General features: G+C 45.1%; 3 protein-coding genes across 8 annotated transcripts in view; 2 read left to right on the forward strand and 1 right to left on the reverse strand.

The window, feature by feature from the left end:
* Nucleotides 1-299: 299 nt before the first annotated feature.
* Nucleotides 300-6,679, forward strand: LOC115781532 (5-hydroxyisourate hydrolase-like). Of its 2 annotated transcripts, none has more exons than XM_030731225.1 (4): nucleotides 300-388; nucleotides 2,313-2,503; nucleotides 2,775-2,910; nucleotides 5,425-6,679. In XM_030731225.1, exons 2-4 carry the CDS (start codon nucleotides 2,367-2,369, stop codon nucleotides 5,512-5,514), a joined length of 363 nt encoding a protein of 120 aa, XP_030587085.1. In that variant the 5' UTR covers nucleotides 300-388; nucleotides 2,313-2,366; the 3' UTR covers nucleotides 5,515-6,679. The 2 variants fall into 2 exon arrangements, with proteins under 2 accessions (XP_030587085.1, XP_030587086.1); XM_030731226.1 differs by having other exon boundaries at nucleotides 2,367-2,503.
* A 206-nt stretch (nucleotides 6,680-6,885) lies between these two features.
* Nucleotides 6,886-21,633, forward strand: afg3l1 (AFG3-like AAA ATPase 1). 2 transcript variants are annotated; one of them, XM_030731221.1, is made up of 16 exons: nucleotides 6,886-7,116; nucleotides 8,192-8,276; nucleotides 9,441-9,514; nucleotides 10,670-10,819; nucleotides 11,256-11,327; nucleotides 12,746-12,870; nucleotides 13,022-13,289; nucleotides 14,835-14,972; nucleotides 15,059-15,212; nucleotides 15,293-15,400; nucleotides 16,809-16,934; nucleotides 18,615-18,725; nucleotides 18,837-18,952; nucleotides 19,059-19,259; nucleotides 19,341-19,535; nucleotides 19,742-21,633. In XM_030731221.1, the coding sequence occupies exons 1-16, from the start codon at nucleotides 6,985-6,987 to the stop codon at nucleotides 19,967-19,969; spliced, it is 2,283 nt and encodes a 760-aa protein (XP_030587081.1). In that variant the 5' UTR covers nucleotides 6,886-6,984; the 3' UTR covers nucleotides 19,970-21,633. The 2 variants fall into 2 exon arrangements, with proteins under 2 accessions (XP_030587081.1, XP_030587082.1); XM_030731222.1 differs by lacking the exon at nucleotides 6,886-7,116 and adding an exon at nucleotides 7,316-8,027 and having other exon boundaries at nucleotides 19,742-21,631.
* Nucleotides 21,634-22,651: 1,018 nt separating this feature from the next.
* LOC115781206 (voltage-dependent calcium channel subunit alpha-2/delta-4-like) overlaps nucleotides 22,652-27,884 on the reverse strand; it is a 93,142-nt gene continuing 87,909 nt past the window's right edge. For 2 of the 4 annotated variants that reach the window (XM_030730725.1, XM_030730724.1), the window contains 6 exons: nucleotides 27,813-27,868; nucleotides 26,607-26,627; nucleotides 26,408-26,525; nucleotides 26,063-26,178; nucleotides 25,670-25,752; nucleotides 22,652-23,464 (listed from right to left, as the gene is read on the reverse strand). In XM_030730725.1, the coding sequence (XP_030586585.1) occupies nucleotides 23,369-23,464; nucleotides 25,670-25,752; nucleotides 26,063-26,178; nucleotides 26,408-26,525; nucleotides 26,607-26,627; nucleotides 27,813-27,868 (490 nt within the window). In that variant the 3' untranslated portion in view covers nucleotides 22,652-23,368. The remainder of the gene's footprint in view (nucleotides 23,465-25,669; nucleotides 25,753-26,062; nucleotides 26,179-26,407; nucleotides 26,526-26,606; nucleotides 26,628-27,812; nucleotides 27,869-27,884) is intronic. The other 2 variants (XM_030730727.1, XM_030730726.1) reach the window with 1 other exon arrangement.

A 27,884-nucleotide genomic window follows, 5' to 3' on the forward strand; every position in this document is an offset into this window, starting at 1 on the left:
GAACCACTGTACTGTGTGCAGCATGCCTGCGTTACTCTGCAGTGTTGCCACTGAAACACTGGCTGTCAGTCGGAGTTTCTCTGCAGGTTGATCCAATCTGTTCCAGTGAGCAGGTAGAAATGCAGAGGAGGGGATGTCTGACATTACACTATATTTTATTTAAATTAGCCTTACAAGCAATCACAGAGCCTGAGTGAATCACATGTTGTTGACTCTCTCTCTCTGGTTTTAATGATTTATTAGAATAAGGACAACCTTTGAGACCCGCTCTGGTTGCAGTGCATGCTGGGTAGGTGTAGGTGGGTGTGTGCAGGGACACCACAGCTGGTTGGATGAGTTTGGAGAACTGCACAAACCGAGGGGAGCGTTCTCACACAGGTACACACAGGTAAGGCTTCTCCTATTACCAACTGCAGTGATGTGCTCCTGCTTCACCTGCTCATGAACGTCTCTCATTGTCTCCTTCAGTCGTTCCTCACAGCTGGGGTCTCTGTCTCATACTGATATTAAGCTCTGTGAACTGGTTTATGATGATCTTTATTCCTAAGTGATAGCATATTGATCATTGAAGACAGTTTCCATTAATAGTTTGTGTTGAGACCTGTTAGTGTAGACTCATTGTCTTAACGTACAGAAGGAGTCATAGGACATTTCATGGACTTATATATCAGTAATTTGTATTCACAGTGAAGTAGCGGTTCCCTGAGGCAAATAAACCTGAGATACAGGGTCACATGACTGAGAGCTCGTTTCATCATGATCCTTGTTTAGCGTTTCGAAGCACATTGATCATTTTGATAAGTTTATAAGATGTGGGGAAACCTATTTTCACCCCATGAAGAACATTTAAACTCTGGACTGTTAAAAGATTTTTATCATCTAGATTCAGATGTTCTCACAGCCTTTGAATCACTGCCTGTAAACAAAGATGGACAATGTCACATAGCTTCCCAAAGGTGAAGCCAAAGCATCTCTGCAGTAGAAGCCTCAGTCACGTGACAGGCAGCCTGCTGGTTGTTGAGCGACTGCACTGAATTGTGTAATCGCTGCAGAAGCAGAGGCTGACCCTGCAGCACCTTCAGCCTGTGGGCCACAGCTTTCAGTCGCAGGGTGATTGTGCAGGTTACCTGGTGAGAGGCAACCCGTCTCAAAAACAGTCACAGTCCAACAGATCGGCAAAGGTTTGCAAATAATTGCAATAATTTCTAAATGCACACACAATATTTTTTCTATACTTGCACTTTTTTTTAATCTTCAAAGAACAAAAACCCAGATAAGCTTTTTGGATCTGGATTACTGGATGTCACACAGGAGGATTTCCTGTTAGTTTCCTTTTGGTTTCTCCCTTTTCTTTCTGCTGTATTGCTGATAATACATTTTGGACACTGTTAAAAAAATTAAGGTCATTGCTGCTTTAGCTGTGTGGTCCCAAGGAGGCTGTGATGGCTGTACATACATGTGTGAAGAAACAGGTGACCATCATAGACCGTCACTGAGAGGGAAATCATTGTCTCTGTGCACTCACCAGACACTTTATTAGGTACACCTTGCTGGTACTGGGTTCAACCCCATTTTGCCTGCAGAGCTGCTTTAATTCTTCATTGGACAGATTCAATAAAGTGCTCAGAGATTTCCGTCCATATTAACATGACAGCATCACACAGTTGGTGCAGATTTCTCAGCTGCATCCATGATGGGAACCAACAGCGCTCAGGTAGGCTGTGGTCTTTAAACGATGCTCAGCTGGTACTAAAGGGCCCAAAGTGTGCCAAGAAAACCTCCCCCACACCATCACACCACCACCAGCAGCCTGGTGGTGGTGTGATGGTGTGGGGGCAGGATGGCTCCATGCTTTCATGCACCAAGTCTGACTGTACCATCTGAATGTGGCAGCAGGAATCGAGATTCATCAGAGCAGGCAACCTTTCTCCAGTCTCCTGTTGTCCAGTTTGGGTGAGTCTGTGTGGAGTGTAGGCTCAGTTTCCTGTTCTCAGCTGACAGGAGCAGCAGGTGTGGTCTTCTGCTGCTGTGGCCCATCAGCTTCAGTGCTCAGAGATGCCCTTCTGCAGACCTCGGTTGTATCGAGTGGTTATTTGAGTTACACATTCAGTCATGTCTTTCTTCCTTATTCTGCTGCTCTGCTTCAAACAACCTTCAGCAGATCCTCTCGATCATGTCTATATGAATCAATGCATTTAGTTGCTGCCATGTGATTGGCCGATTAGATATTTGGGTGAATGAGCAGGTGTACCTAATGAAGTGGTCAGTGAGTGCGTAATCTTCCATACGGTGGTGTCATAATGTCCATTCAGGCTGTGGTCAAAGGTCCCAGGTTTAAACCTGAGCCGTCCCCTCCCTCCCGTCAGATGATGGCTGCAGCAGAGTCCGGCCCCCTGACCACCCACGTGCTGAACACTGCCGACGGCGTCCCGGCCGCCAGGATGGCCCTCAGCCTGCACCGGCTGGACTCCAGGCTGATGATCTGGACCATGCTGAGTGTTGGGTAGGTTTTCAGCTTAATGTCCAGTTTGGGTTGTTTTCATTCACTTTAATTCAGTTTTGTAAACGAGTTCTGACCCCACAGGTCACATCAGGGCACCTCCTGATAAACAGTTACTCCACTGCACTGTAGATCAAAAATGATTTCACATCAATGGGAAATTAGTGCAAAGCTGCAGGAGGATAAAAACAACTAAAAGAAACCAGGGAAGAGTTTGTCTTTGTTAACAGGGAAGACGAACTTCTTCACTCAGCATTTTATTGATGATTTTCAGGACAACAAATAAAGATGGCCGCTGCCCCGGACTCATCAGCAGAGAAACGTTCACTCCCGGCATGTACAAGCTCCGCTTTGAGACCGGGGCCTACTGGGACAGCCTGGGTCAGACCTCCTTCTACCCTTATGTAGAGGTGAGTCGGTGCACGGTTCGACACGTGTTTAGGAACTGAAGTAAATGTGCAGTTAGTTTGATCACCACAAGAGGTCACCAAATCTGACAAAACACACAAACGTCAGAATCGACACTGAAGCATCTCTTTTTTTTAATGTGATTTATTTCTGATTTTACACAATAGTGAACATCAGAACAGACAAACATTCCAGTTATAACATAAGACATTAATTGGAATAATAACCAATAACCAGTGAACCAGTAAATGACACAAAAACAAAACTAAACAAAAAATAAATGGGAACGGACTGTCCTTGAATATGTGTCGTTGGACTTTCTAACAAGTAAACTGCACAATAGACAAAACACAATATTTTTTACAATATTTGGGACCCTTTTATGGTGTATATTGGTTTTGATATTTCAGTTATTTTTTCACAGAGCTTTACATAATGTGATAATTTTTTTTTTTGAGCCAGGGTAAGGTTAATGTCGATGTTAATGCTGTTGTCGTTGTACTTTACTTTTTATGTTTGTTTGTGTTAATACATGGAAATATTCAATAAACATATGTATTAAAAAAAAAAAAAAAAAATATATATATATATATATATATATATATATATATATATGTGTGTATATATATATATATGTGTATATATATATATATATACACATATATATATATATATATATATATATACATACACACATATATATATATATATATATATATATGTGTATATATATATATATATATATATATATATATATATATATATATATATATATATATATATATATATATATATATATATATATATATATATATATATATATGTGTATATATATATATATATATATATATATGTGTATATATAATACACATACATACATACACACATATATACATATATATATATACATATACATACACATACATATATCCATACCAAAATTGGTAGGTGAGGAAAAAAAACAAAAAAAAACTAAAAGGGAAGTAAATAAACAAACATTTCATAAGTTTCATAAATAATAAAAAGTGGAAACAAAAAGAAAAAAAAAGGGGGGGGGGTACACTAAAAAGAAAACAGATACAGGGCTTAATGTATTCTGTGCTACTATAATTGATAAGAGTTATGTACCAGGTATGCGCAGCTACAGCTGGGATGAGTGGAGATAGCACCACTCATGGAGTCACATCCAGTGTCAAAGACATAACATGATTCAAGAGCAGTGACCAGATTTTTGAGAGTGTGGTTCCAGAGCCTTTAAGAGAGTACCTAATTTTTTCCAGTTTCATGAAGAAGAGGGCATCTTTTATCCAGTGAGAATGTGTAGGTGGGAGAGGATTTTTCCAGTGCATCAGAATAACACGTCTAGCTAACAATGTGAGGAAGGCCACAAAGTCAGCAAGATGGTGACAGTAATTGATTTTTGGGGAGGACTCCGAATAAAGCAGTGAGTGGAGAGGGCTGTATTGTTGTTAAGGTGATTCCAGAAAGCGAATTAAAGACAGATTCCCAAAATGAGGATAGAGAGGAACAGGTCCAAAACACATGAGCAAGAGTGGCTGGACTCAAACCACACTTCACACAGCTTGGATCCACGTCAGGAAAGATTCGAGCTAACTTACTTTTGGACCAGTGTACTCTGTGGACTACTTTACACTGTATGCTTCTATGTCGTGCTGATGAAGAGTGAATTAGAACGGTTTGCCACACTTCGTCTTCTATTTCTATGTTCAGATCGTCAGACCAGGTAGTGTGAAAATGGTTAAACCCAGGGGTCAAGTTGGAAATCAAAATATTGTATATTTTTGATATTGTACCCTTTGGAGTTGGATTAATTTCTAACAGTCTGTCAACCATAGTGGAGGTGGGGATTATCGGGAAACCAGAGAGACGGTGACGAATAAAGTCTCTAACTTGCAGAAATCTAAAAAAATGGGCACTCGGCAGGTTGAATTTTAAAGACAGTTGAGCGAATGAGGCAAAAGTTAAATCTAAGTATAGATCCTTCACAGACAGTAGTCCATGGCTTTTTCCACACTGCAAACGTCTGATCAATGAGTGAAGGTGGAAATGAGGGGTTAGAATCAAGAGGTGACAAGAGAGGTATTCTCTGGCTCCCGACATGTTTTATAATTTGAGCCCATATTCTAAGGCAATTCTTGACAATTATGTTGTTAGTATGAGATAGAGGAGATATTGCTGGAGGAAGACATGAGAGAGAATGCAAAGAAGCAGAGCCGCATGAGGCCTCCTCCACTGGTAGCCAGACACTGAAGCATCTCTGAGCTGGAAAATGAAATATTCTCACTCATGGCGTTAGGTAAGGGTTTATGATAATATCACAGCATTAATCACATCACTGTGACCAGTAATACACCGTGACATCAAAGACAATGGAGCCTACAGAGTCATACTCAGAGGCAAAACTAAAGGCAACATTGGGCAACTTTGTTCATGTCAGCAGGTTTGTGTTTGTGTCACTGACGTGTGTGTGTGTGTGTGTGTGTGTGTGTTTCCAGGTTGTGTTCACCATCAGTGAGCCGGAGCAGAGGTTTCACCTCCCTCTGCTGATGAGCCGCTTCTCCTACAGCACCTACAGAGGAAGCTGAAAGCTCGGATTTCTGCGGTTTCACAGATTTATGGCTTGATCTCATGCAGACTGAGACCAGTCAGGTTTCTCTTCTTTCGTCTTTGACTCAGGTGTTATTTTGTGCTGCGTTTGTTGACTGTTGAGTTCCACTTCATGAGTATATTTACACCAATTAACCAGAACATTAAAACCTGCATTATAGCCTCAATTATACTCTGTAGTTCTCCTTGCTGGGCAGTATGAATAGCTCAGGACTTCTGCAGGTGTCCTGTGCAGTTTGGCACCAGGATTTTGAGCCCCCCATGGAGCAGGTGGAGGCCTCTGTGGATCTAACTGAAGGCAGGGAACCTGGGAGTTTTGAAGCACCACTTTGTGGTGTGGTGAGGTGGGAAGGCCAATTTTTAGGTGGGTAATACAAGTTTGTGTAACCAACACTTTGTGTTGTCACATGAAGATCAGTATTATTCACTTCAGCTGTCAGTGGTTTTAATGTTGTGGTTGATCAGTGCATAAATGTATGCATAAATATCTTAATCATCATTAGGTCTCATCATTAAACTTTTAAAATCTCTAATAATGTTTAAATCAACAGTGCATACATGCAAACACCTGATTTATTTATTTCTCATGGCTACTGATACGTTTCCTTTAATCTGCCTTTAGTGTAGCTCTTTAGTGTAGCTCTTTAGTGTAGCTCTTTAGTGTAGTCTAAAATAAATCCATTTCTATAATTGAATAATTAATTTTAAGTCATTTTCTAAGAAGGGATCCAAAACATTTGGTTTCAGCTTCTTTTCTGTATTTGCTGCTTTTCTTAGAACCAGCAGCTAGCAGTCAGCACCGGAAGTATTTGTCCCCTTTTCTAAGGTTTAGTACACCAAATGGTAACACATAATAAGAATAATTAATACTTAGTTTCAGCTGAAACTTTAAACTTTTTTCCCACAAATAATTTCCGTTTAATTGAATAATAACGTTTGCTTTAAGTGGTGTAACAGTGTATTTAAAATTAAATATAAACATGTATTATTGAGCGTTATAAATGTTTCCTGAGTGTCATTGAAAAAAAGCGAAGTCACCGCATGTTTTGGTAACAGTACCTGAGGCAGCCTTTCTGTCTCAGCCAATAAGAGACAGCCTGCGCTATGAGGACCTGTGTGATGCCTGAGTGTAATAAAGTCATATCTAAGCTAAATAAATGTTGTTCTGTTTATTACATTTAAACTAGTAATTTTTCTTAATTTAATAGGAAGTCATGATCTATATGTGTTTTGCTGTTAATAAATATATTTCCTTCACCGACAATTTCTGACGGGCATATTCACGGACAGCCTCACGGGCCTTTACATCATCCTCCCGGTGACATTTCACGCTGTTACTCAATAACAGTTTCAGGTGCTGCATGAAGTCGCTCAGGGAAACGAGGAAGGCTAACTGAATAAAAAGTTGTGTTTGGAGCCTGGAAGTGAGGGCAGGCGGCACAGGGAGGATGTCTCAGCTGCTGAGGCTTTTCTCGGCGGCCGCTCTGCCTCTCTGTCGTGCTGGAGCAGCCCGGGCTCGGCTCTCAGCTGTGACCGCGGGACAGCTCCTCCGAACCGGGTACAGGAGCTGCGCTGGCCCGGTAAGTGACAGCGGCTGTCTGCGAAAACATTTTTTTAAAAACAGTTTTTATTTTTTTACAGAAACATGTGAATCCACCGGAAACGGAGTCATCCCAGGTTCCCCCTCTGTGCGTTTTAAAAGTTAGTAAAGGTGGCACATAAGTAGCTGCTAGCTGGGATCCCTGCGCCAAACCCAACTGAGAAATTGTTCAGTTAAAGGGTTGTTGGCTTAAAAACAAAAATAGTATACGCTGCGATCGGAAGGCAAGGGCTAGATTGCCAGATTTTAATCTGCTTTTTAATTTGGCATAAATTTGATTAAGCAAAAAAATGTTATATGGAAATGTTTGTAATTGCGGAGTGGATGATTATTATTAAGGTGTGCACACAGGTGCAGATGGGAGTTTAAACAGTAAAAACCAGAACCAAAGTTTGCGTCATATTAAAGGTAAATTTTACAGTGAATTGTTGCACAGAAGCAGGGCGGTGGATGTTTAGCTGCTGATTCACGGACATCCTGCTGGTACGCTGCTTGATCTACAGCATGCTGAGATACATACCGCAGTAACATGAGATTACAAACCATCAGGCAACAGGTGAGATGCTGCATCAGACTCCACTGTGACGGGGAGACCTTGAAACAAAGTGTGGAAGACTCTACATGAGAGCCCACGACTCAGTGGAAAATGCAGGCATGCACAGTGGTGAAGAGTGCTGCTGTTTTCTGCTGTCAGCTGCATTTTTAAAAAGATTTAACCCAACCACAGAGTGACTCAGTACCAGCCTGACTTTATGTTGAAGCACTCAGATCACCTTTCTTCTCTGGTTTGAAATGCAGCAGGTCGTCTGCATTTGTAAATGCAGTGAGTTGCTGCCGTGTGATTGGCTGGTTGGAATATTGCATCAGTGAGCAGGTGTACCCAATGAAGTGGTCAGTACTATAAATGACAGGAAGTAGGGATTCATTTCAGTTATGTAAGTGTTGTTTAGTGACTTTAGTTAAATAAATGTGACCCCACGGATCCTGTGAGCAGTTTGTCAGGCTGCTGCTGTAGGTGTTCAGCGTACCAACGGCGACTTTGTGGCCTTTTCCAGAACTTCGCTCGGACTCCAGCGAACTTCCTGTCCCGGCGCAGATTCCAGGTAGCTCAGCGACGACTCTACTCGTCTGAGCCCAAAGGTGAGAGCTGCTGGGGTTGGTGATGATGAGATGGTTTTCATCTCTCAGACCTCAGTAACTATTAAAACATGGTTACTGATGAACAGTTATTCACAGAGGTAAGAAAACTAAAGGGCTAAAGACACTGGAGGTATAAAAATGGTTAAACACTGATGCTGAGCTTTAATGGATGTGCAAACTTTTCCATGAGTATAATGAAAAGTTGATGTCTTTAGAGTTGTTGCACTCTTGATTTTCAGCTGCCTCTACAAAGATGTGATTGAGTTGGTTCCCACAGAATGAGATTAGATTAGGTTGTAGTATCTGTAGCTCAGGTTGTAATGAAAGGTCATCTGTTAATTAGGTCGGTGGTTCAATCCATCAGAGTGTGTGTGACAGAAAAAGGGCTTAAAGAATGAAGTCCAGTGTGAATGTGGTTTACTATAACAAGTGCTTTGAATGCTCAGCCAGAGGAGAACAGTTCTGTAGAAGTCTTGGTGCACAGGTGTGGTGGTGAGCGCTGTTTCCACACAAGAAGGTGCTGAGTTCAAATCCAGTCTGAATTTGCATGTTCTCCCTGTGTGTGCATGTCTGAGTGTCTGCTTCCTCCCACAGTGCAAACACACGCATTAGATTAGATTGGATTAGATTATTAATCCCTGTGGGAGGCTTCCGTCAGGGCTAATTGGTGATTGGCCATAGCGCTGCAACAGGTTGGTGACCCGTTCAGGGTGTAGCCTGTCTCTCACTCTGTGATAGTTAGGGTAGACTCCAGCGCCCCCTCCTGGTCATTTTCCTTTGGAAGGCTTAAACCTCTTTGGTCACCATCAAATTTTTTTATATGCAGGAAAAATCCTGAAAATATATATAAAGAAATGGGCGTCCGGCTCACGGTGAGCCTGTGAGCAGGATTACTTCAGAAGCTATGAGGGGAAAGTTTTAGCAGAAGGAGCTGGATCTAACATTTGGAATTGATCTGGAATCATATCCTCACAAATACACATCAAACTGAAATAAGAGTAATCTGGAGGCATCATGTTCATAAGAATATAGTAGTAGCTTACAATTTGCTAGATTAATCCAGAGCAGAAAACACTCCTGATATTTCTGAGATAAAAACTGAGAAACTAGAGAGGAACTGCAATAATAATAAAACTAGTAATAAAATAAATGTCTGAATTTCAGATGGAAAAAAAGGACCTGCAGGAGGAGGAGGAGGGAAGAGAGGAGGAAAAGACTGGTGGAGTCGAATGCAGAAGGTATGCCGTGAACATGGAAACCACAACTTTTTATTAATTAAGATATAACTCATGCATACATCTGAATTCAGTGGGGAGGAAAAGTGGCACATTTGGCGTGCTCTAAAACTCACGATTACTGCAGAGGGATGCAAAGCTTTCAGGGCCCTGTTCTACAAAGTGAGTTCATACCCCGGGTATCTGTCATCTGGGCTCTCTTCCCCCAACACTGGACACATGGAGCTGGTTATCAACTTAGTTCACATGGTTTCACAGCTCATGTGGAGACTTCAGTCTGTCGCACATCACAGTGAGCTTAATGTGACTGAACAGGTATGAACAGGTGATGTTGGTGTGTGTTTGTTTCCAGCAGAGGCTGAGCAGCAGGTCAGAATCAAGCAGAACAACATTTAGACATTTCCTGCATCAGCACATGAATACACGCACACTCAGCGACAGTGAGACGCACAGTTCGGTGGTTTCAGTAAATTACGGCTTAACCAGCTGAGCACATAAAGCAGATTCTCCAGCAGAGGATCTGTAACGCTTTTAAAACATGCTGTAAACCAAAGACTCAGTGAGAACGTGGCAGCTGATGGAACTCTGAACGCAGCCCGACAGCTTTCGTTTTCATCCTCTCAGCTGCAGACTTGCTGCTGTTTGAGGGTTTCAGAGTTCAAACACAGGCTCAGTCTGCATACACAGCGTCGGTGTCCTGTTTTAGGATCCTGTTTCAACACAGAACAAATAAAATTGTTTTCTGGCAACAGAAAAAAGAATCGAGGAGTAAAGTTGTTTCTAAGAATCTGTATTTATTAATGATGCTCATCAGGGAAGCCCAAGGTCTGGAGTCCACTCGTTAAACCAGGCGTGTGTCTGTGTCTGTGTGTGTGTGTGTGTGTGTGTGTGTGTGTGTGTGTGTGTGTGTGTGTGTGTGTCGGCTCAGCAGTTTAACATACAGAGCATCTTTGGCTATCAGCTGTTGAGTTGTAGCACCTGTGTGGAAGCATCAGGTTCTTCCTCTGTCAGCTGTATGTAGTTATATCAGGTATGACACATGACAGGATGTGGTGTAACCCTTCATTTGTGCACCTTCATTCATCGTTTCCCCTGTCATCACATTAACGACTAATGAGCTGCAGGTGACGTTGCACCTGTACCTGTGTTGGTCTGCAGGGCGACTTCCCCTGGGATGAGAAGGATTTCCGTTACGTGGCGATCACCGTGGCCGGAGTGAGCTCGGCTCTGCTTTATTTCTACTTCAGAGACAGCGGCAAGGAGATCAGCTGGAAGGACTTTGTCCACCGCTACCTGGGCAGAGGCAAGGTGAGGATGCTCCCACCCAGACCGCAGGGACATTTAGTCTGTGGTGGTCGCTGGCAGGGGCCGGGACGTCAGTCAGAGTGTGACAAGATATAACCAGGCAAGGAAGGAAGGAAATCCCTTTAACCATCTGTTCACACAATGCTTGCAAATCCCCAAAACAGCAAGAAAACACTCAGAACTCTGAAATTAAATTTAATAAAACGTTTCAACCCAAAGCCCCAGAGCCAGTGTCTTAATCTCCATATTCAGGCTAACAGTTCTCAGTGGGTCGAGCCTTTGAGAGTTAAACGTTACCTCCAAGTGTTGCTGTCTGTGATGAAGTAAAGCTGCGGCTGACCTTCCAGGTTGAAGCATGCAGGATTGGCTGCTGCAGGCCAGAACACTCATTTTTTCTTAGAAATGTTTCTCCAGGTTAACGCTTCCATGCTCTGTCCAGGTGGATCGCTTGGAAGTGGTGAACAAACAGTATGTCCGAGTGGTTCTGGTGCCGGGAGCCGACGCTGATGCGGTGAGTGTGTCTCAGAGATGAAAGCTTCGCATCATATTTTTGTTTTTGTCAACATTCTGCCAAATACATTTAATTTACACGCAAAGTCAATAAACTATAAAAAGGTGCAGAACATGTTTTAATCTCAAGTCAACAAACAAAAACATTCAGCCTTAAAAAATAAAAACGTGATTTTCTGCCTTCCAAACATCCAGAATATCAAATGCAGTCATTCCCAAAATGTGGGCCAAACCCCCCAAAGTCGAAGGATTGCATGTGGTCAGTGAGAAAAAACCCGCAATATTTAATTGTGTAATTTATTTGAAATGTTCACCTGAAAAAGGAAACTTTAAAATAGTTTTAAAATAGCTTAAAAGGTTAACACCATCTACCTCTTACAGTCATGTGAAGCAGTTTCCACAGGATTAAGTGCAGTCCTGTGGAAACGAAGTGCAGCCTCACTGCTGTGTTAGCACCTGCAGCTAACACAGCCTCACTGCTGTGTTAGCTGCAGGTGCTGCTAATCAAACACGCTCGATCATCAGACAGTCACAGTCTTCCCAGGAGTGGACGTCCCAGCAAATTCACTCAGAGAAACAGCAAAACCCCAGAGCTCCATCTCAGATTCTGCAGGCCTCAGTCAGCATGTTAGAGGTTAAAGGTCATGACAGCACAGAACAAATGTGGTTGGGTTGGAAGGGCTGCAGCAGAAAGCCTCTTCTCTCTGAAAGAACATGGCAGCACAGCTCAGGTCTGCAAAGCTGCACAAAGACTTGTGTAACAAACAGACCAAAGTGCAGATGTTTGTCCAGAATGCACAGCAGCACGTTTGGAGGAAACCAAACTCAGCACCAACACCTCAGAGCAGCTGTCAGCACGGTGGAGGATCTGGGCACCAAATGCTGTGGCGGGACCTTCAGAGAGCTGCGCATACATAAATGCACACGGACCGATGAACTGAAGCAACCCCGTGAAGACGAGTGCGCCAGAATTCCTCCCCAGTGATGTGAGAGACTGAGGTCGAACAGTCTGAAGGTGGAGCTACAAACTGCTGAGTCACAGGGTTCACTGACCTCCGTGTGAACATCCACCACTGGAACACCAGATATGACACAAATCATGTTCTACAGCTTCATCACAAAACTTAATATAAACAGACATAAACTAGTCAGATGTGAGCAGTGTCAGTGAGGCGCAGGTATATACAACTGAATATTTAGATTATTGCACTATGAGAATTTTTACTAATTAAAAATCATGAAAGTTGCTATCTTCATTTTGCTGTAGGTTAAAACAAAAAACGGCCTCAGACCAGAGCTTTGACCTCCTGCAGAGGGTGACCCCTCACACAGGTGCAGGCTGAGCTGTGGCCAGTCGGGTTTACAGTTCTTTTAATCGTGCTGCTTTTCTCAAGTTGAGTGATGTTTTTTGACCCTCAGAGTTACGTCTGGTTCAACATCGGCAGCGTGGACACGTTTGAGAGGAACCTTGAGACGGCAGTTATGGAGCTTGGAATGGAGTCGGCGCGCCGACCTGCCGTCATCTACAGCTCTGAGAGCGATGGGTGAGGTTAACGCACACATACAGCATGCTTTATGTCAGCCAGAGACTTTAATCAGGGATAAAATCCTCACTGAAAAGGCCCAATTTTAATCATAAATGACATCTGAGATGCAAAAAAGTAGCTTTCCTAATCCTCCTTTTGCTTCCTCTAGTTCCTTCCTGATGAGCATGATCCCTACCCTGCTGCTGATTGGCTTTCTGCTCTTCACGCTGCGGCGGGGACCAATGGGAGGAGGCGCGGGCGGCGGGAGGAACCCCTTCAGCATGAGCGAGTCAACAGCCAAGATGATGAGGGACAACATTGAAGTGAAGTTCAAGGACGTGGCGGGCTGCGAGGAGGCCAAGCTGGAGATAATGGAGTTCGTAAACTTCCTGAAGAACCCGCAGCAGTACCAGGACCTCGGAGCCAAGATCCCCAAGGTTTAAAAGAACCCCCCGCATTAAAGCTGCTGTAGATGATACCAGGAGGGAACCAGTCAGAGAATAAGACTGGTCCTGTTGCTGCATGTTTTTAGTCTGGCTTTTATTGGAGTATCTTTAAATATGTAGTTTCAGAACAGACTGAAATCAAGCTTCTTTTTTCCAGTGGACATTTATACAGTATATTTATGTGCAGTGGCCCAGAATGGGCTGTTTAGGGTGCAGCATGATGGTTCACGTGATCATTTCTCACATCGTTAAGGTAATAAGTCTGCATCACATTATTTTCAGAGTTTTTAATGATATTTCTCACAATTTGATGAATTAAAATCTGTATTGCGCTGTACTGTAGTGTTTGCAGAGGACACTGTGATCTGCAGTGAGAGTAGGGAGCAGGTGGACGAGAGCCTGCAGAGGTGGATGTATGAAAGTCAGTAGAAGCAAGACAGAATCCATGTGTGTGAATGAGAGGGAGACAGGTGGGAAGGTGGGTATGCAAGGAGCAGAGGGAGTGAAGGTGGAGGAGTTTAAATACCTGGGGGCAACCATCCAAAGAGAGCTAAAGAAGAGGGTGCAGCAGGGTGGAGACGAGTGTCAGGGGTGATCTGTGGCAGAAAGAGAGCAGCGAGAGTGAAAAGGAAGGTTTCCAGGATGGCAGTGAGACCTGATGGATGGTTTGGAGACGGAGGCTCTGACACAAAGACAGGAGGCCGAGCTGAGGATGCTGAGATCTTCACTGGGAGTGAGCAGGAGGGACAGGATTAGAAATGAGTCCATCAGAGGGACAGCTCAGAGTCAGAGAGGCTGAGATGGTTTGGACATGTGCAGAGGAGGGAGGGTGGAGATCCTGGATAAAGGAGGATGAAGATGGAGTTGCCAGGCAGGAGGAACAGAGGAAGACCTCAGAGGAGGTTCATGGATGTAGTGAAGGAGGACATGAAGGAGGCTTGGAGTGACAGGAGGATGCTGGGATAGGGGGAGATGGAGGCAGATGAGCTGCTGTGGTGGCAGATGCAGGAAATGCTGAATTAGTTCATTCGTCTGCTTTTATTCCTGTTTCAGCCTCGTTTCCTGTCTGCACTGCTTCATACTGTAGCTCAGAGCTGAGAAGAAACACTTCAGAAGATTTTTATCTGTGCTGCATCATAAAGCCTTTACTGTCGGTCCATTTTTATTCAGATGAAGTACATTTTACAGCACATTATTACTGTAACAGAGTAACAGAGGGGTTATTTCCTGTGCTGGAATCTAACAGCACTTCTCCACACGCTGATTTTTAAATGTTTCTGTCTTTTAATTCTGTAGTCGGATCCCAAAATGCTGACATATGATTCCTGTTTTTAAATGTCGATGGGCTCAGATACAGAATGTAATGTGTTAAAAAAACTGCAACACAATGCATCGTTATTCATGAAAGATACAGGCTCAAAGAAGAGTCACTGATAAATCAGAGCCATGTTTGAGGCAGGGTTGGTGCTGGACTGCATTGGGTGTCTAATCCAGAAGCTGTGAACCGGTTTTTACCTGATGCTGCTTTTATCCCAGGGTGCCATGCTGTCCGGACCTCCTGGCACCGGAAAGACTCTGCTGGCCAAAGCTACAGCTGGAGAGGCCAACGTGCCCTTCATCACCGTCAACGGCTCCGAGTTCCTCGAGATGTTTGTGGGCGTCGGTCCGGCCCGGGTGAGTGAACCCCAGGCAGGTCCTGGACCATCTGAGAGAACTCTATTCAGACACTGAGCGTTTGACTGTCCTCTCTCCTCGTGAAGGTGAGGGACATGTTCGCCATGGCGAGGAAGAACTCCCCCTGCATCCTCTTCATTGATGAGATCGACGCTGTGGGGAGGAAGAGGGGGGGGGGGAACTTCGGGGGTCAGAGTGAGCAGGAGAACACCCTGAACCAGCTGCTGGTGGAGATGGATGGTAGGCGGAGAAGACGTAGTCTGAGTTTTGGAAGTGAAATGTGGTTTTTCTGTTTTGATGGTCTTTGTGTTTTCCAACAGGTTTTAACACGGCTACTAACGTGGTGGTCCTGGCCGGGACCAACAGACCTGACATCCTGGATCCCGCGCTGCTGAGACCGGGACGCTTCGACAGGCAGATCTACATAGGTGGGCGGAGTCTCCACATCCTGAAGTGTTAAAAATATTAGTTTATGATCTGCACTTTAACAGGAAGCTGAGTATTCCAGTGTTTCTAACACTTTATTGTGATGGGCTGTCCAGCTTTGTTTCTCAGCTCATTCAACTCTCGCGTGACAGTTTAGTTGCTGCTAACCAGCTAACTGTGGCCCTCCTCACTATATATTTATTAATGGCACTTTTATAAATGATATTATTTAATAATTGAAGAAAATACACGTGTGCTTTCTTTTGCACACACACACCCACACCTATCCCCCCCCACCCACTGAACCCCCCCCGACCCCTCACATGATGAGCCTGCAGTTGAACATCACAGGATGCTGATGACCCCGGCTCTTTATTGTAACTGCTGATGATTCGCTTTCAGATCGCTGCTGTAGTGATCAGAAATGTAAATAACAGCATTCGCACCACGTTCGTGACTGTAACCTTCAGGGCTTCTCCTGCCACAGGTACATTTAAGAAGCTTCTCCAGGCTCAGTCCTGTGAAAACCCCCTGATTCAGTATCTTATAGAACCTCCATCAGCAGCAATAAGCTGCAGTGATGTTTCCTGTGTGGCTTCATCAGTCTGTCTCATCACTGTGGAGGAGTTTGGTCCACTCTCCTTCACAGTGTAGCTTCAGCTCACTGAGGTTTGCAGCATTCATTCCTGCTCAGCTCTCTGAAGGCCCCCCCACAGCATTCAGCAGGCTGAGGTCTGGACTCTGACTGGGCCGTTGCTGCACCTTCATTCTTGGATCATCGTCCTGTTGGTGACCCAGTTTGGTCCCAGCTTCAGCTGTGGGACAGACGGCCTCACGTGAGCCTCTAGAATACTTTGGTCTACAGAGGAGTTCACGGTCCACTCAGTGACTGCAGGGAGCCCAGATCCTCCTCCACCGTGCTGACAGCTGCTCTGAGGTGTTGGTGCTGATGTTTCCTCCAAACGTGCTGCTGTGCATTCTGGACAAACATCTGCACTTTGGTGTCATGTTTGTCTGCTTACCCTCTTAATTCCTATGGCAGCAGTAAGGGTGAAACCTCATTAACCTCATTTAGCAGTGAAATGTACCTACTGGGGAAATCGGGCTTCCCTAATTCTCTCTGTTGATTTTGATACCCAGGTTTCCTCTTTTGATCGGCCTGCTGGAGAAGGCTAACTGTACCCTGTTACATAGTTACTAAAGTCATTGTAAACACTGTGTGCAGGCTCTGTGTCTGTTCTAGCAAATATCTTTGTCTGCATTGTTAACTGGTGCATATCTTTGTTTTTGTGTTGGTGTGTCTGTCTGTGTGAGAACTAAGGGTCAAACTGCTAATGGTGATCTGAAGCTCCACAGGATGACTTTGACAGCTGGGATGTGGAGGAATGATTGTCTCCTGTCCTCTTTCAGGCCCTCCAGACATCAAAGGTAGAGCCTCCATCTTTAAAGTTCACCTGCAGCCCATCAAACTGGACCCTGATCTGGACAAAGACGCCCTCGCCAGGAAGATGGCAGCTGCCACGCCGGGATTCACTGGTTTGTAAACGGCTCGATCAATTTAATTGATCGATTGAAGCGTTCAGTACATTTAGAGCAGTCTAGATGAGTTGACAGGTACTGAGTGTACGTCACGACCCAAATGAGAACTAAACCTTACTGATCTTACTGGAAATCCTTTGTTTTAAACCAAGTAAAAGAAATCAAGTTTAGTTTCTTAAACCTGAATTCTTCCAAAGCTTCGTGGTTGTAAAAACAAGTGAGATTATATTGAAGTCTGCTCACATGATCTGAGCTCAGTAAGTGCTTCTGGTCTCAGTCATTCGTTCCTCAAAGTTCTTTTTGTAAGTTAAGGCCGTTTCACACCGGACGCGTAAATTCCGTGCGAATGTTTCGTGCGTTAAAAATATATTTCGGACTCTCCTGTTCTTAATGCAGCCGTTCACACCGACTGCGTCATTTCACAGGACGAATTTGCGGCATTTATTTTTTCGGATCAAGTTCGATTTTTCTGACTTTCGCAAGCGAACAAACAGGACTGACCAATCAGAGTGCTGCATTTAGCAGCATGTGAGGTCACAGCTCAAAACACGCACCAATGTACTGAATATACAGTGATGTGGGAACAATAAAATCATAATATTTTTTCCTCACACACACAGCTACACGCTGCTCCGGGTCAGTCGGCTCTCTGATATTATCCTCTGCCTCCTCACATGTGATCCCAACTCTGCCAACAAGAGCTCAAACTGTCCCACTGACATCCAGAAATTTGAGTGAAAGCATCCGTGATGCAGCTTCAGCTCCGGGATCAAACCATGAACCTCTCCCTGCTGCTGCTTTATGAGTTGGATGAACCATAAACTCTGTTTCTTCCTTCTCTTGTTTAGAAACATCAGGACCATTACATCATCACTTGATGTCGACTGCATTTTTTTTTCCACCGTGCGTTATATGAGGAGGATTTAGTCGCAAAAACGCAACGCGTCCGGTGTGTATATAGGTTACACGACAGGTTCGCATCCGAAAGATTCGGAATTTCGTGTCGTTTTTACGCAACGCATCCGGTGTGAAAGGGCCTTTACAGTCACATTTTGACCAAAAGAGGCAATAAAGCAGGATAGAGTTTAGGGTGGGCCTACCTTTAACTATTCATTTCTATTTTATGTAGCTCTGCTTAACAGCAGTCTCCTTTAAGGCACCTGCACTATTACAGAGGAAACCCAACAGTCCAAACGACCCCCTATGAGCAGCACTTGGTGACAGTGAGAAGGAAAAACTCCCTTTAACAGGAAGAAACCTCCATCAGAACCAGGCTCAGGGAGGGGGGGGTCATCTGCTGAGGGGGGAGAAAAAAGACACACTGTGGAAGAGAGCCAGAGATTAATAATAACTGATTAAATGCAGAGTGGAGTATAAACAGAGTGCATCATGGGAACCCTCCCAGCAGCCTAGGCCTTTTGCAGCATAACTAAGGGAGGGTTCAGCCTCCCATCCTAGGAACCACAAGTAAGGCAGCAGTCTGAGAGCGAAGTGCGAGTTGCCACTAATGAGTGTGAGGTGTCCCTTGCTTTCTCGTATTGGTGGCTCTGTTTTAATATATTTGATATATGAAGTTTATGCATTTGGTTTAATTAAGCGTTTATTTTAGAGATACCACCCAGAAAGAGAAAATATCTAAAAATAATTCTCTGTTTTTCCTCCCTGTGAATGAATCAGGAGCCGACATCGCTAACGTCTGCAACGAGGCTGCTCTGATCGCCGCCAGGCACCTGAACCCGTCCATCAACGCCAAACACTTCGAGCAGGCGATCGACCGGGTCATTGGAGGTCAGTGTGCCGCCTGCTGGCTCAGTATAGAACTGCTGTTACTTTCTTTGTGTTTTACACCCTTTGCCTCTCACCTCAGCTTCCTTACAGTCTGAGTCTGTTGGTTTTCAGGTCTGGAGAAGAAGACTCAGGTCCTGCAGCCCACAGAGAAGAAGACTGTCGCCTATCACGAGGCCGGTCACGCCGTCGTCGGCTGGTTCCTGCAGCACGCCGATCCTCTGCTCAAGGTAGGAAATCCAGCTGTGCCCAGGTGATGTCATTTATATTGTAAATCTGCACCAGTGACAGGTGCAAAGGGAACCTGTGGGTTAAGCATACATGGTTTGTATCCAGGTGTCAATCATTCCACGGGGGAAGGGTCTTGGTTACGCTCAGTACCTGCCCAGAGAGCAATACCTGTACACCAGAGAGCAGCTGTTCGACAGGATGTGCATGATGCTGGGAGGCCGTGTGGCTGAGCAGGTGTTTTTCAGCCGGATCACCACCGGAGCTCAGGACGACCTAAAGAAGGTCACGCAGTCTGCCTACGCTCAGGTACGCACACGCACGCACACGAGCGCCTACAGAGGAGTGTTATTTGTGCCGTGACGCCTCGTTCTGCATCCGAACTGGCAGGTGGTGCAGTTTGGGATGAGCGAGAAGGTGGGGCAGGTGTCCTTTGACCTCCCCCGACAGGGAGAGGTGGTCATGGAGAAGCCATACAGCGAGGCGACGGCTGAGCTCATCGACGATGAGGTCAGAGGGCTGGTAAATCGAGCGTACGAGCGCACCCTGCAGCTCATCGAGGAAAAGAAGGACCTGGTGGAGCTGGTGAGACTCTCTAATGCATCATGGGAACTGGATACAAAAATACTGCATTACTTCAGACTGTTGAAAGAAAAGTATTAATGATTTATAATAATAATTCATCCTCTGTCTGAAACAAGCCAGTGAAATTCCTCCAGCTTTAAGTCGACTTTCTTCTGATTTTAGTTTTTTAGTAAATATTTAAATGTTGAACCCTGCTGAATCCTCAGGTGGGGAAGCGCCTGCTGGAGCGGGAGGTGCTGAACAAGGCTGACATGTTGGAGCTGCTGGGCCCGCGGCCATTTGAGGAGAAGTCGACGTACGAGGAGTTTGTGGAGGGCACCGGGAGCTTCGAGGAGGACACGAGCCTACCGGAGGGCCTCCGAGACTGGAACCAGGAGAGAGGAGGGGAGGCCGAGGAGGCGAGCCCGAATCAGGACAAACAGCAGGCCGTGTAGAGTCCGAAAGGACCGGCCACATCCCAGCTGCAAAAAACCAGCCTGACAGAGTGTGGGAGGTCTGGGGGAAGTGTCTCTCTATCTAAATGGACAGGGTTCAGTTGCTTTGTGCCCGGCAGAATCAGTTTGGGGTCGAGCTGGTAACCACATGCAGCTTGAGATAATACGGCAGTTGCCTGAATGTTACCGTCTACATACAGACACTCACCTTTACTTACATTCAGAGTCCAGTCTGAGCCTCACAGATTCAGTTTTATTCAAACACCAAATCAATTTAACAGCAAGAGGACGTACGAAGGCGCTCGGCAACTTGTTTGAGATGAGGCGTCCTTTATTCCATATTTGGGAAATGATCAGGGACTGTGCATGTTCATGGACTAACAATCTAAGATGTAAACGTGCCAGATCTATAGTCCTCAGTTATATTCAGTCCTCCTGCACAGTCTCTACTGTACAGTCTGAGACAGCTGCTCCACCCTTTGGAGCGGTCCCTTTGAGATGTAAATGGCTGCTAACCTGTGTAGCCAGTGTGAAGACAAATAACAGGAATATGGTAATTTCCTCCATATTCAGAAAAAAAAATTGTATCCAGTAAATCACTGTTATAACATGTTCAGGTTTAACCAAAATAACGAAGCACCATTCAGGTGGATTTGATTTAAATTTGGGGCTAAAATCTGACTTCATCTTCCAGAAGGTTTGGTTTTCCAGATGAACCAAATTGAGGACGTTTGCAAACAGGACGCGTTAGGAGCACCTACAGATGCTGAACTCAGATCCACCAGGCTCTGATCATCCTGTCTGTAGGGTTTATCCAGAGGCTTTTCCCATCCTTGGCCTTTAAGACTCCAGCAGGAGACCAGCTGTTCCTGACCTGAATGTACATGATGCACATTTCCAGACGGACTCTCCCCTTAATTGTTCGGGAGGCCGCCTCGCTGACTGATGTCTGCCTTCCTGATAATGAGGAAGATTTTTTCCTCTGCTACAGACTGAAACATCGTCTCATTTTTAAACAGAAGCGGTCTGAAGAGTTTTTGTTACTCTTCAGGCTGAATCGCCTCAGCAACGCCCGCCACTTTGGATTCATTTTGTATACACTTTGATTAAATTGATTTTGTGAGATATTAATAGAAAATAAAAAAAAAGAAATAAACATTTCATGTCAGTTCACTGATTTAAAGGAGCAACTCCCCCTAAAATACTGAAACACAGGGCATCAGCTGCAGGCTTCACATTTCAGCCCTAACACAGGCCGTTCCCCTCAGAGTCAAACACTCGTCTTACTCTGTTTTAATTTTTCATCAGCAGCATCCCTGAAGGGACTCAAACTAATTAAACTTATCTCACTAACGAAGCCTGTTAACATCCAAAAGAGGCGCAGTGCTGAGTGCCCCCTGAAGGTCTCCCACTGCAGGAGGTCGATACTTCAACGTGTCCTGGTTTGTGTAAACTGATTTTGGATTTAAGCTGGATCTTCAAGTCAGTTTTGTTTGTATAGCACCAGTTTTTATATTGGAAGGTAACGCCCCTGATAGAGGACCCCAGACATCAAACGCCACCGGGGGGGGAAGAACCCCCTTTTAAGAGGAAGGGACCTCCGGCAGATCCAAGGGAAGGGCAGCCCTGTCCCTCCTTCACCCCCACCAGGTCCCAGCAGATGACCCCCCCCCTCCCTGAGCCTGGTTCTGATGGAGGTTTCTTCCTGTTAAAGGGAGTTTTTCCTTCCCACTGTCACCAAGTGCTGCTCATAGGGGGTCATTTGGACTGTTGGGTTTTCTCTGTATTATTTTAGGGTCTTTATAATATAAAGCACCTTGAGGCGACTGTTGTGATTTGGTGCTATATTAAAAAAATTGGATTGAAACGTGGGGAGTGGAACATAAATATTCAGTATATCATGGAAAGTCTATTGCAATAATTATAACAATAACTTAAATTTATACAGTACATTTCAAGGGACCCAAGGTCACTTTACCCCAAAGGTCACAGGCTGGGTCTCAGTGGGGAGCCTGTTCCAGAGTGGGGGGGCAGCAGTGAAGGCCCTGTCCCTGAAGGACCATGGTCTGGTGTAAGCCTTTAACTAAGGAGCACAGAGTCCAGTGTGTGGGGGTGGGGGGTGTCCAGTAAGCACCAGAGAACAAGGACATCAGGGCAGGTGAGGAGGGTTTAATAGGAGACTGGAAGCCAGTTCAGGGTGACGGGGGTCTGATCATTCAGGACTTTTCTAAATTTAACAGGAAGCCACTGAAGAGATGCTACATGATGGGTGGCTGTAGCTCAGTAGGTAGAGCAGGTCACCTACTGATCGGAAGGTCAGTGGTTCAATTCCTGGCTACTGCGGGCTGCATGCCAATGTATCCTTGGGCAAGATACTTAACCCCAAGCTGCTCTCCGACCGTTCCGTCGGAGTATGAATGTGAGTGAATGTTAGATAATTAAAGCACTTAGCTTAATTAATTAATCATGGAAGTGCTTGTATGAATGCGTGTGCATGGGTAAATGTAAAACGTGTTGTATAAGTGCTTTGAGTGCTCATATCTGAGTAGAAAAGCGCTATATAAGAACTAGTCCATTACATGAGAATAAGATGATCTGTCGCTGCAGCGTTTTGGGCTCGGTCGACCCTTGACCCCTGCTTCTGCTTTGTGTGTCTGAAAGAAATCCAAACTTTCAGCCGTATGAAGTGAAAAATGTTTTATTGTGTTCAGGTGTAGAACAGTTCCAGTACATCTTTAGCCTATAAAAACTAATCCCTGAATACTGTAGCTTCATTTCCACCTAAAGCTGCTGCGCCACTTCTGTCTCAGCCAAGACCTCATGTTTCCTCTCTTCACCTTAAACAGGCAGGCGTCAGTGAACCTGTTTCCTCACATACAGTCGCTGTATCTTCTGTTGACCTTTGACCCCTAAAGCTGCTGAGAAAGTCAGTGTTTAAAGCTCAGCCTTGGTTGTTTTTTTTTTTTGTCCTAATTTGTCAGTTTTGGTAAATCATGGCTGTAAAACTCTACGATTACACATCAGTTCTGTATCAAAAAGCTACAAAGGTGCTACATTCTTGTTCGAGTGTAATGGCAATGTGTCTCCACGCACAGGCTGCACTGTTCGTACCTGTCCAGCAGGGGGTGCCTGCTCACCCCCCCCAGAGTCTTACTGTTTCTCCTGCAGCTGATGAGCCAGTGCAAAGCTCTGATCTGGTTTAGAGTCCATAATAGGTTTGCAAAAATGTGTGTAGCCCTTTGTTTCTGCTGCAGAGCGAGGCCGAGCTGACCCAGCATGCTCTCCGTCCAAGTTTGGCTCTCATTCAAGAAGAAAAAAAAAGATCCTTTGGCTACCTGCTGGATGTTTAAGTCCCCGCCTGACTGTCTCGTTCATCCTGATTGGTGGGATCATCCTGGTTTAGCGCTCGAGGACCAATGAGACAAGCAGAGAGGCAGAGAAGAGAGACAGTGAGAGGGAGATTGCCGCCGCCCCGCCGCAGTCCTTGGCGTTCTCCTGTAGGGCGAAACAGGAACATCACATCGTTCGTCTCATATCCGCGTCTCTGAGGACATCAGCATTTAACAAGTTAATCTGTAATTAGTCTTAAAAACAGATTATGAATGTACGATTTTTTTTTTCTCCCCTCGATGGTCATCAGATTGATGAACCTTATCCTGAGCTCATATCCTGGACAGATGGCTGACACAGACAGATGTTAGCATGCGCTGCACTCTCACAGGCTCACTCTTAAATATCCTAAAATAAATGTTAGAAATTCATCATGTAAGAGATGCTGCACAACTGCAGAAAACTGAGCTTAGAACAATGAAACTGCACACTGAATCTCTGTGAGCCTCGTGTGTTCTCTGCCATGCTATATGCCCTGTTTAACTAGTGGATGCTCATTTAAACATGGACTCCTGTTCAGCTGCTTCCTTTAGGGGATCATCTGCCTCCATCTCCCGCTATCCCAGCATCCTCCTGTCACTCCAACCCTCTGCTTATCCTCCTCCACTACATCCATGAACCTCCTCTGAGGTCTTCCTCTGTTCCTCCTGCCTCCAGCTCCTTCTCCAGTATCTCCAAACCATCTCAGCCTCTCTGACTCTGAGCCGTCCCTCTGATGGACTCATTTCTGATCCATCCTGCTCACTCCCAGTGAAGATCTGAGCATCTCCATCTCTGTCTGTGTGTCAGAGCCTCCGTCTCCAAACTATCCAGCAGGTCTCACTGCCATCCTGGAAACCTTCCCTTTCACTCTGGCCGCACTCCTTCTGTCTCAGATCTGACCCTGACACTCGTCTCCACCCGCTCCACCATGCTGCACCCTCTTCTTCACCTCTCTTTGGATGGTTGCCCCCAGGTATTTAAACTCCTCCACCTTCACTCCCTCTGCTCACATACGTGTATTATGTCTTCCCTCTACTTTCATCCCTCCTTCCTCTCGATCATTCCTCCACCTCTCCTCTTTTCCACTTGCTCTCTACTCTCACTACAGATAGCAGATCGTCTGCACAAAGACCATCAACCCTCATCAACACACCCAAAGCAAACACCACATCTGTAGTGCTTTCTCTGCTCACTGATCACCACCTTTCTCTTTCATCAGGCTTCAGCAGCTCTCTCCTGTGGCTTCAAGCTCACAGCTTTATCCCTCTGTAGTTATAACATATAATAAGCTCGGTGTGTGTGCAGGTGATCCCTGTGAGTAACATTCAGTTTCAGTTTTTCTCAGATGCACAGCTCCTGCACTCAGAGCCAAACTTTCTGTTAACACAGGGCAGCCAATCAAAAGACAGGTGGCTTAAAGGAGGAGGAGCTAAACACATCTTGATTCAGACTCGAGTGCCAGAAAATAAGGCAGCTTATTTTTTGGTTTGTGAGGACTTTTGGCTTCTCATCCAAGAGGCTTCTTCAGTCCTGAACCAACTGATGGAAGGTCCCAGGAATTTAACCCCCGGTGGTGGTGGTGGGGGGTCCTGAGGGCCCGGAGCTTGTTTCAGACAGAGGAAGCACCGAGGCCCAGTGTAAGAAAAATGTGGATCATTATAAGCTGCATTATAAGCTTGGGGTGGCTGTAGCTCAGTAGATAGAGCAGGTCACCTACTGATCAGAAGGTCAGCGGTTTGATTCCTGGCTACTCCAGGCTACATGCCAATATATCCTTGGGCAAGATACTTAACCCCAAGTTGCTCTCCGACCGTCCCGTCGGAGTATGAATGTGTGTGAATGATAGGTAACTAAAAAGCACTTAGCTTAGCAAACATGGAAGTGCTTGTATGAATGGGAGTGCATGGGTGAATGTAAACATGTTGTATAAGCGCTTTGAGTGCTCTGACTGAGTAGAAAAGCGCTATATAAGAGCTAGTCCATTTACCATTTACCAACCATCATGCAGAGCTACTCTAGTAGAGTTCAAGAATAAAAATAAGCTGCGACAGTTACTCAGTTAATTGATTAGTGGAACTATTTACAAATGAACCATTTGAATCTTAACAAAGGAGCTGATCTGCAGAGTCGCATCAGTCTCCCAAGACTTTGATAATCGATTGACCCTGAGCCCTGCTCAGCCTCTCTTTATTTTACTGTCACTCACACACACACCCCTTGTTGGTGTGTTGGTGCTGTATGTCTGTATGTGACACTTTGAGCAGATGTCCTGTAAAATCACCACATTCGTGTTTGTGTTTTTTGGCTCTGGTGGGGCTCAGCACTGACCTTTGGGTGGTAGGAGTGGCAGGACTGTGGGCGCCGCCGCACCTTCTGGGACTTCATCCTGTTGCACTTCACTGTGGCGTTATGTTCACAGACGTTAAGGGAAACAGGATGCTTGCTGTGAATAACTGCGGATTGACATTTCCTGACCTGGCAATAAAAATATAAATCTGAAGCCCCAGCTCAGAGCAAACAGATGCTACCAGAGTGCTCACATAACCCATTAACGTTCTCATCACCGGCTGTTTAATGTCATTTGAATGCATCGCTGATCTGAGGCAAATAAGATTACAGCACAAATGTGATTTTTCCAGGCTGAACAGTCTCCCTGCAGTAACTGTGGCTGTGTGCATCCAGCAGGGGGCAGCCTTTTGCTGCTGAGAACACGAAGGATATATTTAATCTCTTTGGGCTCCAGCAGGATGGCTCCATACTGACGGGAGCAGTCACAGTAGGCCTGAGTGACCACCAGAACCAAGTTACTGTCAGGAATCTGCTGCACCACAAACATCCTGAAACACAAATGAGTTCACATCAGAGTAACTGCTGAGTATCAGATTTACACCGACCACACTGATCTCTGAAGCTTCACATTAAACTGATATCAGACTAATTCAACTGTAATCAACTTTCTCATCAGACCTTCCTCAGTTTTAACATGTGTGACTAATAGTTTTAATTAAGACCACAGTAACTTTGGTTTTTAAAGTGTGTGTGTGTGTGTGTGTGTGTGTGTCATACTTCTGGCAGCGTCCACACTTGATGAGGCTGTTGGCCTCTCTGACAGACGGGTCGTACATGAAGCCGGGGTAAGCCGTGTCACAGGGCTGCAGCGCCTCCACCTTCTTCTGCTTATGAGCTGAGAAAAAACCCACACGTTACACAACATCACTGCACCTGAGACGGCCTGTGATGATGTCCGCAGGCACGCTGTACTCACATGTGTGATAGCCAGCTTTGGCTGAAGTGATGAAGATGGATCACGGGGACGACACAGACAACACACCGAGGTGATGAAGGTGAGGATGGCGATGGAGAGATGATGATGATGATGTGTGTAATGTGTTAATAAAGAAGCAATAAAAAAAAAGTGTTTATTCACTGACAGAAATAATTTTTCTAATCGTCCATTCATAATTTAGATGTGCTGATGTTTGAGCTTCTGCAGAGACGACACCTCCACAGGTCTGCGCTCATTAACACTGATATAATAATGGAAAGTTAAAAGGATCTCCAGAGTTTTGAGGGTTCATCCTGGGAGGAGCTTGAAGTTCTTTAATTGACATCAACATATTTAACTCGATCCCGGTAATGAGCAGACTGAGTGCAGACAGCTGCAGCATGCTGCCAAATACAAACACTTCTCCATTAACTAATATGAGATGCAAGTTACACAATTCAGCCTATAAAAATGATCAAAAACTTATCAATCCATCCAATTTCTACTGTTTTTGCCTCACTCTCCCCGGCCACCTTCTCTAGCTCCTCCATGTGGATGCTAAGCTGTTCCCGAGTCAGCCAAGAGAAATAATCTAGGAGGAAAATCCTGGTCACAGCTGAACCATCTGAACTGACTCCTTTGGATGTGCAGGAGCAGTGGCTCTACTCTGAGCTCCTCCTGAATGAGTGGGTTCTTCACCCTGTCTCTAAGACTGAGGCTGATCTTTGGCTGAGCTCCCCTCACTGACAGTCTCCCTGGAAGGAGCTTTTTTCAGATTGCTCCCGGAAGTCCTGTTCATGTCTATTTGGATCTCACAGTGGACCGTGTCAGTATGACCCAGCTTGTTCAGTGGAGGATCATCACCATGACCCACAGTGTCTCAGCCCGATGGACTGCCATTGTGCCTTGTTAATTCCACCAGACTCAGACACTCTATGCAGATCTCTACTGAACTATTCTGAGCAAGCATCAACCTGTGGAGCTGAAGATGAAGCCACTGTGGAAATGCTAAAGAGTGCAGTTTCACTAATGGCCTCTAGAGTCCTCCGCCTGCTCTCCTCATCAGATTTTACTTCCTGGGAAACTAAAACTGGCCAAATGTGAAGGCGATGAAGTGCACCTCAGAGAACTTTGTGACTGCACATCAACCTCTATTTGATTTTGCAGTGAAACACAGAACAGAGGTCAGTGCGATGATCATCTTACCATCCACAAAATAATCAGAGTGCCAGAGACCACAGAGGTTAAAGTCCAGCAGGAACCTGACAGACACACAAA

Source organism: Archocentrus centrarchus, chromosome 6 (assembly GCF_007364275.1).
Source record: "Archocentrus centrarchus isolate MPI-CPG fArcCen1 chromosome 6, fArcCen1, whole genome shotgun sequence".
NCBI lineage: Eukaryota > Metazoa > Chordata > Actinopteri > Cichliformes > Cichlidae > Archocentrus > Archocentrus centrarchus.